This window comes from Desmodus rotundus, chromosome 12, assembly GCF_022682495.2.
Source record: "Desmodus rotundus isolate HL8 chromosome 12, HLdesRot8A.1, whole genome shotgun sequence".
Taxonomy (NCBI): domain Eukaryota; kingdom Metazoa; phylum Chordata; class Mammalia; order Chiroptera; family Phyllostomidae; genus Desmodus; species Desmodus rotundus.
The window spans coordinates 68,001,106-68,021,108 of NC_071398.1; the positions used below are offsets into that span (position 1 = coordinate 68,001,106).

The window sequence follows — 20,003 nt, forward strand, 5'->3', positions numbered from 1 at the left end:
TGAGGCCCAGAAACCCAGGGAAAAAATCACAGAAGGTTAAGTAGGTACATTTAAGTAGACAGAAAAATGTTTTGTTTTGTTTTTTAGAGGTAAAAGCATATAGGAAACTTGATCACCTACTACTGTTAATTCAGTTTAAAGCACTTCATTAGTCACACCTATTTTTCAATGTCTAATTCTCAGTTGTGTTCCTTTCCATTCCATAGACTTGTCTATCCCTTTCCCACAGCTGTTTCTGTAATTACTGTTTCTCCAAAAAGGACACTAAACAATTTCCTAGCCACTCATCATCATAAACCCTGACATGTTAAATTACCCCCTGCTCAGTTTATACACCACATTGGACCCATAAAACTCCTTCCTCTCTAGTAACCCACCTCCCACGAAATTCTCACTTCCCCTTTCTTTCTTTGCCCTCCCCACCCTCTCCCCTAGGAAGGATACTTCCTAAAGGATCCATAGAGCCCCACCCACCACCTTCCTTCTGTGCAGGAGGTGTATCTCCCAATCCAAGGACACTAGGGGAACTCCTTACCTGGAAGGCAGTTGCACTCAAAAGTGAAGTCACCAGTCTGCCGGCAGGTGCCTCCATTGACACAAGGGGAGGGAGCACAGGGCACGTAGGGGCTGTCACAGTGCTGGCCTGTGAAGCCCTGGGGGCACTGGCACTGATAGGAACCTGGCAGGTTGAGACAGGTACCACCATGCTGGCATTGTCCTGGAATGTCACACTCATTGACATCAGTTTCACATTTCTGCCCTGTGAAGCCTGTGAGGCATTTACAGGAGAACTGGTTGGCCACAGTGGTACAGGTACTTCCATTTGCACAGGGATGAGATAGGCAGGCATCGGTCCACTGGCACAGCTTACCTGGAAGACGGATAACAGAACTCAGTACTGCCCTCAGAAATGGGAAGGGACACCATCCTCAACCCCCACATGCCTCGCCCAACAGGTGACATCAGGGGATTACTGCATGGAGAATCCTTAAGCTCTCTGAATAAATAAAATGTATTGATATTTTCCACAACATACAGTTACTAAATAGACCTCTTGGAAGATATAAACAAGTCAATACTACTTCTTTTTCCTTTAAACACAATACACATGCACACATATTCTTGGAAATATTTTATTAATTGTTGTCTTGATATAAATATTGCTTGATGTGTTTGAAGAAGATGAAGAATCTCTGGCTCCTTGTATATGAAAACTAGACAAAACTAGAAGCAGTCATAAGACTAAAAGTCTGGGAAGGTAACTTTCATGGACTCTCTTAGGAAGGTACCAGAAGCAGCAGGAAGGCTCTCACATACTGGATACCAAGGCATGAATCTGAGGAAGCAAAGCAGAAAGAGGTAGAAAGAGTAAAAGAAAACACTCCCATGCTACTAATAAATTTGTATTCATGTGGCTTTTTGTTGTCATTAGCTTAAGCTTTTTTTTACGCTAAATATGTGAGAACCTACTGAATTTGTAATACTCTAAGTGGTTGTCAAAGTAAATACCCCATAGGGAAGCAAGTGAGAGTCATGATAGCTTTTGGAAAAGAGAGAAAAGGGTGACACATGAGCACACAGAAGTGCTCTCTGCCCATCACTGAACATCAGATCAAAGGGGAAACACATAGCTCGGGGTGCGAAGCAGAAAGAAAATTGTTTTAAAACTGGTATTTTTCTTCCTACTTTTTTTTTTTTAATTTTTATTGTTATTCAATTACAGTTGTATGCCTTGTCTTCCTACTTTTTCCTGAGAGGTACCTACCTACAATGGGAAGGAGATTAAAATGGTTACTTTAGACAACCATGTGTATCATCAGAGTGTTTGCCTAGAGCTGAATTAGAAAGGTCCCTGAACTTGGCTTCCCATAAATGTTACATAGTGTAGGCATTAGCTTCCTGCCGGTTTCTTCATCTGAGAGTGGAGATTAAGCTAATAAAGTCTGACTAGGAAAGGTGTAAGGCTATCATAGAACCAAAAGGGTGAACTTAATCTGGGACAGACAAAAGTTACAGATGTGCAAACATGATCAGAACCCTGCAGAACACCAAGAAGAAATCCTTTTAATGGCAAAGGAAGAAGTTTTAATTTGGGGATCATTTCAGATAATCATTTTAATTATAAAGAAGGCATTACTGCCACTTTGCCCATTCAGAATCAAACAACTTTAAATGGGCATAGCCTCCCTTTTCCTTGTGGAGCAAAACAACTCAAAACTGATAACGAGGAAAGAATTACTCTCTTAACCACAAAATCTCTTCAATGACTCACAGCATCAAAGCTACCACAATCATAATGGAGATAATGGATCATCCTAACTACTATCTACCCCTATCAACATCCTATAATGAAAAATCAAGAGCAAGAATTCCAAACTAACTGATCCAGTCTAGTTTTCTATGTTTTTCATTTTTTGCTTATTAGATTTACAGAATTATTGGTGTAGTGGGGGACAAACCAATGAATGGTTCTCCTTTTCTTATCTAACTTAATAAACACTTATGGTTCATTTGGAATAAAGCTCAGACCTACCTTTGAAGAACTCATAACCTAGTCAGATGAGAGACATGTACAAAATTAGTTACAATAGATTGTGGCACATAAAATAATAGAGCATAAAGACTAACTGCCTCAAGGAATCATGACAGGGCCAGTAAGACAGACTTTAAAAAAAACATTGGGCAATCGCCAATTATAGAAAAGGGCATTCCCGGCAAAGGGGTGTGCAATAACATGGAGGAAATAGGAAGTATGACATTTTCAGGAAATGATGAGAATGATGGTGTGACTAGAGCTAGATGCTAGCAGGGAGATGAAGCTCTAAAAAGATGTAATAAGGTCCAGACTGTGAAGGTCTATGGAAGCCACGGAAAAGAGTTTTCAGTTTACCCTGTGGATGATGGGAAGTCATTAGGCATTGTAAGTTGGTGAGTTTATGCAAGGATTTACATTTATAATTAAAGGTATGGCAATGTGGCAGGTGAACAAGATGGAAAGATGATAAAGGCAAGGAGACCAGTTAGAAAATGACTGCAGGAGTCCAGGTGAGAGATGACAGGGACCTCAACTGGAGAGCAGGAGAGCAAATGGAGAGAAGTAGACAGGTGAGAGGTAATTCAAAGGGTGGGTTGGGTGACTGAGTCTAAGGAGGGTAAGGATAGTGAGAGGGAGTTTCTAATTTGAAGTACTTGGAATATAGCACTATTTATATCAACGTGTTGAGATTGACGTACCTGTTGAATCTCCAAAGATAATATGCAATACACAGTTGGAAATATAAGTCTGAATGTCAGGGTCAGGGTAGAGCAAAAAAGATGATTATCAGAGTCATCAGCAACTGATGAACACAAGGACAGCTAGTGAGATTGTCTTGGGAGAGCTGTAATAAGACTTTAAAGAAGCCTCTAAACAAAGTTCCAAGGAACACAACAAATATACAATGGATGAGGACAAGGGAATGCAGAAGCAAAAGGACCAATTAGAGTTCAGAAAGTCAGAACAGCCAATACCCTGAACATGTAGGGAGAGGAGATTTCAAGAAGCAAGTAATTAATAGCACGAACAGCTTTCTTCTGGTGACAATGATGTGATTCTGAGCCCCAATCCTGACATGTATACTTTAAGCAAATACTTCTGAGTATCTGACCCTTTTTCTTTCTCTTTCTCCTCACTGAAAACTCTCAAAAGGAAGCTAAAAATAGTTGTCTGGAACATTCCAGTTCCTTACCCTAATGTTAAGTATGTACCAGAGTTGCAGGACTCTTAAGAGCCAGATGTCAAGATTTAAAAGAAACTGAATAAAGACATATACTGACAACAGGAGAGTATGGGCCTGAGTCCCATCTGATACCTGTAAAACCAACTTGGCAGATGCACTCATAGTCATCCTGGCTGAGCACGCGGCAGGTGCCTCCATTCTGGCAAGAGGGATGTGCATAGCAGGGGTGAGTGGTGGAGTACTGGCAGTCCTCGCCTGTGAACCCCAGGGCACACTGGCACGTGGCTTTCCCCAACATGGCCTGGGCCACACATGTCCCACCATTCTGGCAGCGGTTCTTCTCACAGGGGTCTCGATGTTGACAATATTCTCCCAAGAAGCCCTCTGGACATCTGTGTAGAAAAGAGAGAAGTCCATGAAAATACATGACTTCTTGTAAATCCAAAAGCCTACAAGATAATGCAGTCCAGTCAAGGAAACATCAGACTGTGAATTGACGGGCCTGAAGGTACAACTGCAAACATGTTCACTTTAGCAGCAAAAATGTTCAGAGAAATTAACCTCATACTCCCATGTCCTTTTGAGTCTAGACTGGAGACAGAATACTAGGTGGGTGATCCAGCATGGTCTGCCATGGCCAGTCAGCATGACTCTTATTTAAAGGCAAAATACAACCCTAGATTTTTTTCATGTACATACAGACTGGTTTGTTATAACAGCACCTTTTTGTGCAGCACTGTTGATACTTGTGTGTTCAAATTCATTAACTTTTTCATTTTGATTAAGCCCTTGGATAGCATTAAGATATTCACATGATAATGCAGGGACTGGCCCTCTATCCTCTCCAGTTAAAGACATAAAATACCATGCGTCTTCTCTCAATTAAGCATTAAGAAATAATAATTTCTCCTTTTCTTTTCTCCATTGAAACATCAATTGGTCTAGATTTCTGGGTTTAGTTCAGGAGGTTGAGGCTGTGATAAAGAAACAAAAAGGAATGGGGAACACTTACAGGAGCTTTCCTTTTTAACTTAAATCTGTTACGATATAAGTAAAGGGCAACTTTTTTTAACCAAATTAAAAAAGCACAAAATGTAACTGAAATGACATTAAAAATATCTAAGGTAACATATAGACCCCAAAGTGAAGAACGGAAAACAATTCAAGAATAACATTCTATAACACTTTCCACATGGTATGTTGAAGAATTTTTATATATGCCACCCATTGATTCATAACATATAAAACCATCCCAAATTATCTGTAAAATTTATGAAAATTTTCTCTAAACATCATTAAAAAGATATGGAAAGTCTCCATTCACAATGAAGAGGAACACGATGACTTTGATTCTAACTATAAACTTTACCATGTGGCTGCACCCCCAGATATTTGGTTCAAAATATTTCTACATTTTACTTCTTGGAGCATAGAAAACTAAACTTACAACACTGTTCCACCATTGTAACACATTTAAACTCTAAATCTTTCTCCTCAAAACCAGCTCCTGAGAGGGGTATTGGAGGACTGGAGAGAAATAGGTGAAGGAATTAAGAAGTACAAATTGGTAGTTACAGAATAGTCACAAATATGTAAGGTACAGGATAGGGGACATAGTCAATAATGTTGTGCTAACTGTGGGTGGTGCCATTTGGGTACTGGAAACATTGAGGAGAACACTATGTAAAGCATATGATCATCTAGCCACTAGGCTGTTCACCTGAAACCAATACAAATATTGAAAGGAATTGAAAAATAATAAATAACCTGGTGGGGGCCGGGGGGACCCAGCTCATATCACAGCTTCCTCAGCCCAATCACTATGCCCTGATGCTCCCAGTCACCCAGATTTGAAGCACTGGCATCAGGTTTTACTTCTTCCTGTCTTTGCCAATCATATCCAAGACTTTTAATTAGCTATTGGTTGTCAAGGTAGTTTTTAGAGGTCACAGTTATTGAGAAAAGAAGGAGAACCAAACATTAGGGAACTAAGACAGAATATACCCAGAAAAATTATGCAGTAGCTGAAATGGCTGAGGAGGAAACAGCTAGTAAGTAGCTGCAGTGGTAGTGATGTAATTGACCACAGCCTCCTCACCCCAGAGCTGTGTACGGTAAGTGCAGCTGAGCCAGGAGCAGTCAGAGCTTCCAGCATCTTCATGAGAAGGCAAAGCTACAGATGAAGAGGTAGTGAGCGGAGGGCACAGCACTCAAACCAAAGACTGGCTCAAGTTTCCAGCAAGGAGTCTGCACCTCGTATAGTCAGGTCTATAGGAGTCCTGATGCTCTGCCTTTGGACAAGGTTTTTAACCTCACTGACCATTAGTTTTCTCAGATTTTAAACAGTTGTGTAAGAATCCAATAAAATCAAGTATGTGAAAAACCTTTTATTAAAAAGTTTTGCAAATGAAAAACATTTCTTTCTCTTGGTACTTACTGAGGAAAATATGATGCATTATTTAAATTACAGCTTGATTTGATAATAGAATAGGTTATTTTCTGATTTTTGTAAGTAAGGGAGTAAAAACAGCCAATGTAGCATAGCTAAAATTAACCCTGAGCTGTATTATTAACAGCATTTTCAATTTATTCAAGAAATCTGTTCTGGATAATGTTAAAGACTGTGCCACAATTCTCATTCACAGGGACTCCAGTCCTCTGGACATTAAGCCTGGCTGACAATGCTTGATTTCTCCATATGAAAATTATTCACCTTGTAAATAATGGCCAACTCTTCAATGTGAGTGGGCTTTGCCCAGCTTTGCTCCTGGCCTATTACACTATCAATACCTCTCCAACACTATTATGTGGCATCTGCTCAGAGAATACAAACTCACTGAAATATCACCATCGTAAACACATAAGGTTCCCAGGAAAACATAAACGAAATATTACAAAAAATCTGGAGCCAAACAGAAGTATGTATTCCTGAATTATCTGTTACTAGGATTTAATCTACATTGCTGCTCCCTATGTGGAAAAATAAATTTCAACTACGCTATGCTTAAGAAACCAGTACAGGCAGAGGTTGGCAAACTACATCTTCAGGGTCTACTCTTGCCCACTGTCTGTTGGGCTGAGAATAATTTTACATTTTTAAATGGTTTAGGGCCCTGGCTGATGTGGCTCAGTGGATTGAGTGCTGGCCTGGGAACCAAAAGGTCACTAGTTCAATTCCCAGTCAGGGCACATGCCTGGATTACAGGACAGGTTCCCTGTTGAGGGCATTGTAAGAGACAAACAATCAATGTATCTCTTACACATCAATGTTTCTCTTGCTCTTTCTCTCTCCCTTCTCTCTATAAAGATAAATAAATAAATAAAATCTAAAAAATAAAATAAAATAAATGGTTGGGGAAAAAATCAAAAGAAGAATGTTTTGTAACACTTGAAAATTATGTAAAATTTAAATTTCAGTGCCCATAAATAAGGTCTTATTGGAACACAGGCACATACATTTATTTCTGAATTATCTTTGGCTACTTCTGCATCATAATAACAGGGCTGAACAGCTGCAATGAGACTATTATGGCCCACAAAACTACTTACCATCTGATGCAGAAAAAGTTTGTGAACTCCTCAGTAAAAGAATACATGAAGCCTAATTCTATAAATAGCATCCTACATGCTTATTAATAATGATGTTTTGATGATGAAAAAGATTGTTCTCTTATCTGTTTCCACAAAGAATATTACACTCATTCATTCATGCAACAAACATTTAGTAAGTTCCAGGCATTGTTCTAGTGCTAGGAAAATCCTTGAAGTAGTGGAGTTGAAAATTCTAGTAAGAGAAAACAAAAACAAAATAAATAAGTAAAAAATTAGGGATAGTAAAGGATAGATAAAAGTGAGGTATTTGGGCTTTTTTAGGAAAACCAGAGAAGACCTCACTGAAAAGGCACATTTGAGTTAAGACCTGAATAAGGTGATGGACTACCCATGGAGGTATCTAGGGGAAGTGTGTTCAGGTCAGAGGCAACAGCAAATGCAAAAGCCCTAATCCAGGAACAACCCTGGCATGTTTGAGGATTAGCAAGACCTATGCAGTTCTACCAAAGGGATTCATTAAGAAAAAGAGTAGAAGAAAACAGATGACAGCTGTGACTGAAAGGTGGATCATGAGAGGCCTTCAAGGCTCCTGTAAGAAGGATTTAGTTTTACTCTAGTGAGATATTTAGATATGATTGATGTATAACTGACTTACTCTCCTAAAGTCCATGTATAGAATCACATCTAATTTTTATGTCAAACTAGACCAATTGTTGGTATAATAATAAAGACTTAACTTCTTACTTAAGATGTTCTAAAGGACTAGACATCAGCCTCTTTCATTACTTTAAAACATGTACAACGCTTTTTTAACGTACATTTTTCACTAAGCTTCATTTCCCTTTCCCAATTCTTCTTCCTTCACAGACAACTTCTATAACTGTAACCTAGTTTCACAGGTATTTTTCCTTCCTTTTCTATCTTCTTCTTGTCTCTTTTTAACAAAACTTTCAAATTATTGACCAGAAACTATGCTCTAAGAGTAATGTTCCCCCTGTCAAGTTCAGTGGTCTCATCTGATATTTCATCAAAAGGAAATTCTCTCTCCTATAGGAGGTATTGCTGAATACACCTTACATCATTTTACTCTTTTTATATTTGGGTTCTATGACTCCCTCCATCTACCTCAAAGCTCAGTAAATGCTTAGTCTAGGTTGCTGATTCCTCTTCTCCCTCTTTCCCATCAATCATGGCCACCTTTAGTTTAAGTCTGGGCTGCCTCGCTCTGTTCTCTCATATGCATTTGTTATTGCTGTTGTTCATTTGGTTTTAAACAACTACCATCATGCATTTGACTCCCAAAAATGCAGCTCCAGTTCTATTATGCTTGGTTTACTAAAAGTCATCTCCTTACACTAATACAATATATACTGTCAATACTTGAATCAAAACAGTTAAGAAGTGACATCATGGTCCCACGAGACTTAAAATGCCTTCATTTTTCTAAGGCTTCCATTCATAATCTCAAAAGTCACTTTTGGTTAATCCTTTTAGGTTACATATAATTTCTTACCATGTTCTGACAACTCTTATTAACTGAATTCCTATAATACTTATCATTCATAAGTTCTGATTGTCTTAAATGCCTGAGGACATACATCTTATTGCTGGCTTGCTCCCTACTTCCATCCATCCATGGAATAACAGAACCTTGGGATTCAAGGTACCCTAAGGCAATTTCTATCCAGTGGTATAATTCTTTCTAAAATATCACTAAAAGATGATAGCCTCTACCTGAATGCAAACAATTAAGCATGGTGCCTTAGAAATAGTTAGAATTTAATAAATGTTGAAATTACTGTTCCTGCTATTAAGAGCACAGACTCTAGAACCAGACCACTTGGATTTTAATCCCAGTTCCCCATTTACTCAAGGAGTGATCTGGAGCAAGTTACTAAACCCTCCTTGTTGTAAAATGGATTTAACAATAATGCTTACTTCACAGGCCTTTTACATAATTGTAAAATACTTAAGAGTGATATCCAGCACAAAGTAATCACCATGCAATTACTAAGTAAAATAAAATTACTGGCTCACTACTTCAACAAGAGAACAGCCTTCAGAATGGGTGGATCCGATGGTGAGAACGCTCTTTCTTCCTGATGTCTTAAGATTTTGCCTCCCTCCTAGGTACATGGATAAATAAAATGTGGTATATACATACAATGAAATATTATTTGTCCATAAAAAGGAAAAAAGACACAATACATGCTATGACCTGGATAAACCTTGTAGATACCATGCTAAGTGAAGTTACTTAGACACAAAAGGCCACATACTATATGATTTCATTTTTATGAAATGTCCAGAATAGGAAAAAAATAGATTAGTGTGGCCAGGGGCTAGGAAAAGAGGGAAATGGAGAATGGCTACTAAGAATTAGAGCATTTCTTGGGGTAGGGAGGACATAACGACAATGTTTAGACCTTAAATAATAGTAATGGTTACACATATCTGTGAACATACTAAAACCCACTAAATTGTACACTTTAAAATGGTAAATGTAATAGTATGTGAATTGTATCTTTTTTTTTTTAATTCTGCATCCCTACAATTTCCACGTACTGGCTATCCCTGTCCTCTAAAACAAAAAGGAGCAAGGCTCTGCTCCCTTACACTAAGCCCTTCAAGAATCTGAAGACAGTTCTGTTGACCCTCTGTTTTCCTTTCTCCAGAATTCAGAGCTTTGGCCTAAGAAACAGTTGTGTAAATTATTTTCAAACTTTCTCACTATTTTAGTGGCTCTTCTATGTTTAAGATAACAATAGTAATAACAATAGTCACCAAAATTTTTGAAGCATTTACTATGTATTATGTATTTGCTAAGCATTTTACAGCTATTATCTTTTTTATTACTCCTTATAACAGTGTACTATGATCTCCATTCTGTATATGAGGACCTTGAAGCTTAGAAAAACTAAGATTTCACAGCTAGTAGAAAGCAAGGGCATCAAACCTATCCTGCTCCCCCCGCCCCAGGATGATTCTAGTTCATCTAAACCTCTTTAAAATGCGGAGCCCAAAATGGGAAGAAAAAAAAAAAGACGTAACACATATGTTCTTACTAGAGCAGCACAGAGCTGGATCATCACCTTCTGGACACTGTGTTTCTACTACTGCAGCCTACAGCTGTGTTCACTTTTTTAGAAGTCACAAAACACCATTACCTGCTACTGAACACATGGTCAGTTAAAACACCCAGATCTTTCTTTTTCTACATGAACTACTTTCTAAAATTTTTTAATTTTTATTGATGTTTTTAGAGAAAGAAAGTAAGGGAGAGAGAGGGGGAGAGGAAGAGAGAGAGAGAGACATCAATTTGTTGTTTCTTTTATTTATACATTCATTGGTTGATTCTTGTATGTGCCCTGACCAGGATCAAACCTGCAACCTTGGCATATTGGGATGACACTCTAACCAATGGAACTACCCAGCAGGGCCTCACAAGAACTACTTTTATAGCATAATTCTCTATTCTATACTCATACAACATGTTTTTTGAACCCAATAATTGAACCTATTATTCGTACCTTTTAAATTCACCACGCTGAATCTTTACCCCAAGTTTTCTTGATTGAGATAACTTACACATTATTCATATCATCACAGAACTTCAGTATGGCACCATACTTCAGAAGTCAGCTGGTTTGAACTTCTTTTGCACTGATAATGACACCAAAGCTAAACGGACCTGTGCCCAAGTTTGTGAATTTAGCAATTTCCCCCAGTTTTGCATCATTCATAACTGCATCTCTTTCTTTACCTATATCTTTTATCAAAAGATAAAATAGAACTTAACTGAAAATGTTCTACTAGGCCCTGCCCCAAGACTGGCACCTATTCAGTCAGTTCTATCACTTTAACCGCACCATCATTCTATCCATTCCGCCCTGTAATGACAGCCAGGAAATTCCTTGAGGAAACTAAGTACACTACATAAAGAAAAACCCTTCGGAATCATAATTTTGATTGTCACTTCTCTGCTCAGAAACTAGCACTGGTGCCCACCCCTTCAAATCCAAGTGCCTTAGAATCTCTGACCTGCTTGTCTGCCTGATTCCTACCAGCTGTCTTACTGCTTAGTAGTCCGTAACTAAAACACTCCGGATACTTCCACACTCTTGTCTAATGTGCCCTATATAAAAATCTTCTTTCCACTTTCCAGTGAGAAATATCATGCTTTCCCATCTGTTATCCTCTAATTTATGTTCCTTCCATCTCTGCTTCAAGGACCTGTTCAAAACTTAAGTCCTCCATTAAGCCTCTTCCAAACCATCTTACCCACCTCTGATCCCTCCAACAGTAGATGCAGTGCCATGTTAGGTACTACATTATTTCTACTAGTATGACTCTTCATTTAAGCCATTGTTATGTCTTTCCTGTGCCTATCAAGCTCCTATTGGATTTCCTGTGTGGGGTGGGGAAGGGAAAGGGGATGTCTCGAGACCCTGGTACAGGTGTCTTGTATACCATGAGCACCTATGTACCATTCGGTAACTGGTTCCAAAGCAGGTTAAATTTCCTGTGATGGATAAAGTCAGTCAAACCAAATATGCTACAAAATCCCCTTCCAACCCTACTCCGTGGCTGGAACACAGAGTGTTAATACACACAAAGTACTAAACATCATGTTAATAACACAGAGTGTTAGTACACAAAAAGTACTAAAAAAGTACCAAACTCTGTGGTTTGGCCTGTGGTAGAACACAGGCCAATCAACCCTAAGAATCATCCTGAGATACAAGATTATCCCTCAATCACCAAGAGACTCAGCAGAATTATGGACGTGGAAAAATAGAGAAGAAATGGGTGAAACAGATATAAATAAAAGACCCACATTTCCTAAGGCAGGAGGCCTTTCAACTCTGCAAATTCCTGTTCAACTATAATACAAGTACTCCTCATACCTGTTGATCTGAGTGGAAATTAAGACTGCCTGAAAACAAGAGCTTAAATAGCTTTCTTCTTGGAATGACTCAAACTGAGTTGTTAGAGGCTGGAAACACGGCTAATCATCCTGGCTGATAATCCAAGTTCCCTCGCATGTCTAAGTTCTATTAAGTTACCTCAATAAATTTTCAAAAATGGCCTACCTCTTGAATAAAGGGCTGTGTAAAATATATGCTAAAATGTTAACTGAATAAATCTAACAGTTGCCTTTTGTTCCCAAAACTGTTTGGATGTCCCCCTCCTGGAGGGAAGTTAGCACTTATTTCAGTGGTTCTCTCAGTGACTTCCTCCTGGTCTGTCCCCCTTCTCTAGCTTTGGAGCTCTGAAAGAATACAGTTCACAAACAAGGCTGTGAATACAGGGAAAGTTTTGGAGGGGGTTTTTTTTTGCCTGTAAAATAATTCCAAAAATTGATCTGAATACTTATCAGGTCTTTGCCTTTTTTGAAACAGTCTGCCATTTCTGACATGAAGAGGTCCACTCTTTCATTGTTACTGTTCAAACACACACATGAGGAATGAGGTGAAGGGGAAGAAAGGAGGGAGAAAAAGAGAGAAAAACAAGGGTTTCCTCCTAATGGAAATAGAAAACTTTGCAATGGAAAGGATGCCCATATAGCCCCCCTCAGTAAAGCAGATGAGAACCAGACCCCAGCTCTCACATGTCACAGGCAGCCTGGATTCGTTTACATGTAGCCACGTTACACAGATTTCAACGACCCTGGGATTTGAATAGCAATTCCAATCTATCTGGCAATGGCTGCAGCTCGGGATCAGTCTCCCTAGTAATAGAGAACAGAAAAATTTGTTCTTTCAAGTTTCCTAAGTGAATAGCCACTCGTCTAGAGAAAAGCTGAAAACACTGTAGCAGCATGTCAGCTCCAAGATGACTGAAGTCTGAGCAGGAAATAAGCCCCTTTTTCCAAATAAAAGCCAGTGTTCTCTCTCCTTGTTTTCTCCACTGAATGTTCTGTATCGGCAGGGTGAGCCCAAACTGCATCCAGGGCTCTGCTGCAGCTTTGCCTTTAGCTTTTTTTTTTTTAAAAGCAGGGATTTGGTCATTAAAAAAATAAAACAACAAAGCAAAACCCCACTGCATACAAGAAGAAAAAGAGAGGCGGGCTTTACAAAACAGCTATTTCAAAATCATGATGTTTTAAAAACTATACAGAATGTGGAACGGAGGGGAAAAAAATGTCTCATGTGGGTTGCGTCGGCCCTGCAGCTGCTCCTCATTAAAGCTCCTCTTTACTCCCTCTGGGCTAGTTTCCAGCAGAAAATTCTTTAAACAGAACTCTGCTTTCAACCCACTTTCTTCTTGCTCTGGGCCTCTCGGCCAGCCCCCCAATCCGCAGTGGCAGCCTGCCCTAGCTGCGCTCTAGAGGGGGGAGCTGTCGTTAAGGTAAATGAGGTAAGGGCAGGGGGAAAAAATAACAAAACTCAGAAACCAAATTAAGCATTGGTTAGTAACAAAGGCCTGCATTCTGAAAGAGCCCCAAATCAGTCTGTTCTTTTCTGTGACCATAATGCCAGCTTAGTTTCCTGCCCCCATCCCTGCTCCCCTTGTTAAAGTAGATAAAAATAATTGCTAACAGCCAAGGCTAACTGTAACCAGTGAAAGTTTCTGTTTAACATTTGATTCCCAAGGCTCTGGCTACAAACTTCTAGATGCCCTAGAGCCTCCAAAATCAAGGCTAATCTACAGTTGGCATTCAACAGGCCCAACCTAATAGTCTAACTTCATGGTCCCTCTGTTCCTTGTACCTCCAGTTTGAAATCTCATCAGACTGTCAACTTGCTAATTCTGGAACTCTGTGCAAAGGTAACTAACTGGGTATATGACCTTGTTTTTTTTTTAAAAGTTAAACAACACATGAAGACTTCTAGTTAACTTCCTGGTAGAGGGGAGGAAAGGGGAAGAAGCTCTGTCATGTTGACCTCTTGCCATTCCCACTCCCACTCTCACCTCCCCCCACCAAAAAAAACCCACTATAGCTTACTCAGCAAGAAGGAAAAACAAAAAGCACTAAACAAAGTATTTGTGTATAAAGACAAGACCCAGTACTGGGCTGGTTTATGGTAAAACACAATTTCCAGCGCTTTGCTGGTTGGATGTAAAGGAAACAAAGACAAATATACAATCAACTCACTCTCACACTCTCTCTCTCTCTCTCTCTCTCTCCCCCATATACACGTATGTGCATGTGCACACACACACTTTTTACCACAACTAATAAATAAAAACTACCAAATACTGCAGGACAGCCCATTTTCTAATGTAAATTCAGCTTCCGGAACAGAACATTTCTGCTTTTCTTGTGGAGGTATTTCAGAAAATGTTAATCTTGGTTCCCACATTAGGCTGAATGCTTCCAAATTAAAAGTTTCCCACAGGAAAAGAATTTCACAGGGAATTGCAAGGCTGGGAATCATCTGAAACACCACCTCACTCGGTTTTCATGTGTTCAGGTTTTCATTCACCACCACCACCCCCATCTGAATAAAGCAGTAAGCACACACTAATTTTAATAAATCCAAACCCAAGAGAAGCTGCAGTGGTACAAGCTGTGAAGCTATTAATTCACAGCATCATTCATCTTCATCAGAGACTATGAAATCAGTAACCACTGCAATGGGAAACCATTTATTTACAAGAGAATTTGTAAATGCCCTTATCTTCCAGTTTATAATCTGGGCTCATTTATCAGAACTCAGAAGCCAAAGTGAGCACCCAGTCTCTTCCATCATCACCTGAAAGATTGGGCAAGGGCACACAAACAGTGCTGAAAGGTTTGTGTTGCTGCTATAACAGAAGGTGGTCATTCTTCGGTCTTCTAGCATACAATCAGTACCTTACCATATTTCACTGTGCTAAACCCTGAAAAATTATCTATTTTTGATTAAAACATGGCAAACATATTCTAAACATATGAGTTTACAAAAAGCACCCTTCACATAATAGGCAAAAATGAATGAGTTCAGTCAGTTGTTCCCAAGCTATGCACTGTATGATTATGGCAAGGAACCTGCAAAACTTACAAAGCACTCTCTAGACTACTAAATAATGCCCTGTCCATATTTAAATGGATTTTAGATTCTGTTTTCATTATTAAAATATAAAGGTATTATAAAATGGTTATTGCATTCTTAGATTTTGACATTATGCATTGTATTCAAACAAGAGATTGAGAAATGGCTTCATCTCCAGATCATCTCTCCTTTATGCATTTCACTCTTGCTAGGCTCAACTTCTAGGCCCACAATGTGCTACAGAACAAGGCTTCTCACCTCCAGACCTTTGTATATGCTGTTCACTTAGCCCGAAACACTTTTGCCCACCCTTTTCTCATAGCTAAGCCCTAAAATCCCTTGAAGATTCTGCTTAAATGTTTTTTCCTTGGAGAAATCGGCTCAATACCCCTTCAGTACATTCCCATAACCCTATCATATGTCTTATTATACTTTATTATGAGTATGTGTCCTCTAACGGATTAAGAATTGTTCAGCACCATATTCTAGGTGCCCAACACTAGTAACTGCCACATAGGAGGCAGTCAACTATTCATTGCTCATATTCTTAACAGGAGCCAAAAGGCAAAATACAAGAGTCTGTCAAACCTACGTCTACACCTTAAAAAAGACCCTTTATACTCAAAGTTTGGAAACCACTAGGTTGACATACTTACCCAAAGATTATCAAAACTAATTAACATTCCTGATATATAGAGGACAACTTAACCTTCAGTAATCCCTAAATCATTCAAAGTGGGCCAGCCAATGTCATGTGAAGTAGATTTTTAAAAATCACATTTTCCCCAAAATATGAAGTTAACACACACACACACACACACATAGTCTTCATTTTCTCTTGCACTTTTATTAATCTTTGATAAGAAATTGACTACATGAACCACCACAAGCCTGGAGCCCTGAGTGACAGAACATCCTACTGCCTCAGAAGCATGAACTGCTAGATTCTTTAGAGACTGAGCAGTGAAAATTAAACAAGACTTCAAGGAAGAAAAGTGAGTGTGGTACCTGCTTTCTGTTCTCCAATGGGAGTGGATGACTACAAAGTTCTGAACTCAAAAAAAAATGTCTGAAAACAGAACAGTCCCAGAAGCTAATGGTTTGATCTGAAAAGATTCCTAGTTCAAAATAATTGTACCCAAATCATGTAAAACCAAATGTGAATATAAAAGTAAACTGGAGAAAAATCTGCATTTCTTCAAATTTTAAGAGGGCAAAAATATTTCTTTGTAGATTCTGAATAAATCATTCTCAAAGTAATCACATGTACAGCTATCCAAAACTCTTCAATGAATAGTTGGAAAATATAATTTCAGAATGCCCTGAAATATGTCAAAATCCCATTTAAAGGCCTTAATTAGAACCACAGATAAAAATAGTGGACGTAGAAAAAGAATAACAGTGTCTACTTCAATACAAAAACCTCTACACTTCCCTTTAATGGCTGGATGATGGCCCAGGAGATTAAAAATAAAAATAAAATAAAAAATCTTAAGTATTACAATGATCTGTGCCCTTCCAAACCAGAGAAACTGAGTATCAAGCAAGCATCCTGAAATAATACACTTAAATTTACTTAAAGTGGAGATAAATGCATTATCAGAATACAGTACATTTACCCCTAAAACAAAAAAGATGTAGGTAACAAGCACAGCAAACACTGCAAAACCTGAAATGGCCCAGGCTGATCGGTACTTAGCAACCAAACTGAAGATCCAAATAAAATCTCCCAAACCTAAACAAAAAGTTATCTTATCATAAAAATCAAAATATAAATCACACCCCATGTTTTCACATTAACTCTGGGGAGGCACTTCACTTACTAAACTGAGTCAGGGCAAAGCCACACTTGACATGGCTACATTCTCCTGTACTACTCTGCTTTAAAAAACAAATAAACAAACAAACAAACATGTCTAGTAATAGGTGAGATGTATTTAGGACATACTGGAACAAATATATTTATGAAGAAAAAGATAACTAGTATATTGTTTTATAAAAACCTCTCACCCAAGACCTTAACAGGCTCCCATATCTTTTTGATAAAGTGGCTCCCAACAAACCTTCCCTCTAGACCAGCCCTGGCTCTGCTACTAGACCTTGAACAAGCCACTTTACCTCTCTGATCTCAACTGCTTCATGTGTTAAAACAAGATGCTAGAGCAAATAATCTGTAACAGTTGCTTAAGTTCTAAAATTGTAAGATTCCATTTAGGTATGTCCCACGGCCCCTTGGATATTCATATAGGCCTTTATGAGGAACTAAAAAGAATTTCAGTATTTTTTTTCATGGAAGGTTAAAAAATAAAAATGTTTAGCTAGAGTTAAAATTATTGGTCTTTCAGAAAAATTCTCAGAAAAGCCCAAACTTCTTATTTTTTAATTCTTTCTCCCCCGCCCCGCCCAACCACCCAGGTACATATACAAATAAAACATTCGCCCACCATCAGTTCCTCGAAGGCTGGTACCAAGAATGAAAAGAAATAGTGCTGAATCTTTTGATCTCCTAGTGAGGTTGAAGAAACAACCTTTAATCCCAGTCCACATTCTAATTAGTTACTATGACAAAGGGTAAGTCACCTGGGCTCCCCCCACCTATAAAACAAGATAAGCAGAAAGGGTGCTTGTGCCAAAGTCCCTTCATCGTCCTAATATGATGACTCTACAGTTTTTGGCTTTTGAATTTCCTCAGCAGTACCGCCCAAGGATGTAATGATACTTGCTGATGTTAATGCTTAGAGTCAATGGTTGTATTCTTGACCATCGACATTCTGTGCAAGGGCTTCTTCACACTGCCTACCTATTATCGTTGTAAGTGTGCAGCCAGTTCAATACATACTTGTATAAATGAACTGTTGCAAAACTTACACTTTCAACTAACCCCTCATAGGAAGCATATGGAAGCAAAGAACATGCAAAGGAGAAAGAAAAATGTATTTAAATAGCATATGGAAGACAAAAAGGAATCCTGAACCTAAAAAGGAAAAAAAAGTCAGCATCTTCCCCAAACAACTGACCAACATGAGCCTGTATTCTTCAGCACAGAATGGTGGTAGACAGTACAGCCTCCTTATGGAATCTGAGCTGCTGATAATATACATAATGCTACAAATGACTGGTGTGTGTGTATAACAATGGTCTGGGAAGAGATGCACCAAATTTAAATTTGCATGCAATCAACCACTTAACTAACTTCATGTAGGATCTGTTTCCAGGTATCATTTTAATACATCCTCTCAATACATAAATGTCTATTTTACTCACTTCCCCAACTCATAATGCTTAAAATTTAGGAAAGAATAGGTGATGTCCCATAACTAGAGTTTGCTTCTGTGGAGACTAATTATGAACTCTGAGAATCAATGTCAACCTTTGCCTGGAAGGAAATGAGTCAACTTTTCATTAGTAATCAAGTCTTTCCACTTTTTAAGAGTGACCCACAAATTCAATGCTCTGAGTTTTAACAATATGAAATTTAAAAAGTCAGACACCACAATCATTATATACAAATAGGACTAAAGCAGAAAAATTAAAGTCAAAGAGGTTCCTGAGGTACTTTTTGGGATGACTGAGGTTTCTGAAGGGGCAGGTTTCCCAGTAAAATAATTCCTCAAGGAGATGTGTCTGGCTTACACAACCAGAACCAGCATTTCAAAATCTTAAAGGGACAGCTGATTAAATGGCCAAGGCTCTACCACGGTCTAGGCAAGAGAATTATAGCCACTGTCAAATGTTTTCCACACAAAATAGGCAGCCCGGGTTTATTCTGGATAATTGAGGGTTTGGATACGTACTATATAATCAGAGGAAACAAGCAGTAAAGAACATGAGCTAATTTGGGGTAACCAAAGATTTGGCTAACAGATGCTTGCTCCCCCTGGAGCCCTGAACTGAACTGGATCAGGCCAGTGATATGCTAGACAGAAGAGATCTGAAGCTGGGATACCTGAATTATCAGTTAAGAGAATGTACTGAGTTGTGTATGAAAACTGATCCTGTTCTTAGTGTCACTGCTTTTCCATCACTCCTCCTATCCCAGCCCATTCTCCTTGCCTCGAAGATTCCTGAATGCTGATGGTCAATGGCATCCACAAGCCTTTCTGGCTGTCCTGCTTTGGAAGCAGCACAAGGATCAACAGTCAAAAAAGGTCTAAGGGGGAAGCAGGTGTCCTCTTCCTCCCTCACTCTAGACAGTCTATGTTCAACCACTCTAGCCAACATGTGCTAAAGCAACGATTTTTTTAAAATCACTTTTCTGTCACTATGAAACCAGATTAATCCACATACTGGTTTATTAACCTCGCACCAACTGAAGTATAGACAGAAGAGAGCAACCAAGATGAAGAGAAGTTTTAAAACCATGTCTTTAAGAAAAAAATCATGATAACATTGGTAACAATTATTCCAGGAAACAATAGCCCTTCCACTTCCATCATTTTACCTATCCACCTCCTAAAGCATTGTCAGTATTTTCAGATTTATAATCTAACTTACTCACTAAAACTCTTCTGATTTTGGTCTTCTGCCCCACAGTTGCTCCCCTGTCTAAATCGCTATAGTTCTTAACATCTGTGCTGCTACATTGGACAATTACAGATGGTTTTACTTTATACATACATGGGTGCCTCATCTCCCCAACAAGATGTCAGAGAACTGCCACCACGCCATATGCCAAAGAAACACAACCCTCTCCATCAGACACTGCCAGGATATGTGTATTTGTGATAAAGAAGTCAGACAGCACAGGCCTCTT

At 38.8% G+C, this 20,003-nt stretch overlaps 1 protein-coding gene across 2 annotated transcripts in view; it reads right to left on the bottom strand.

The window, feature by feature from the left end:
• The window catches only part of NOTCH2 (notch receptor 2), a 200,663-nt gene that overhangs the window by 85,144 nt on the left and 95,516 nt on the right, over nt 1–20,003 (bottom strand). For both annotated transcript variants that reach the window (XM_053916245.1, XM_024570615.4), the window contains exons 3-4: nt 3,852–4,111; nt 536–871 (exon numbers count right to left, since the gene is read on the bottom strand). In XM_053916245.1, coding sequence (XP_053772220.1) covers nt 536–871; nt 3,852–4,017 — 502 coding nt within the window. In that variant the 5' untranslated portion in view covers nt 4,018–4,111. The remainder of the gene's footprint in view (nt 1–535; nt 872–3,851; nt 4,112–20,003) is intronic.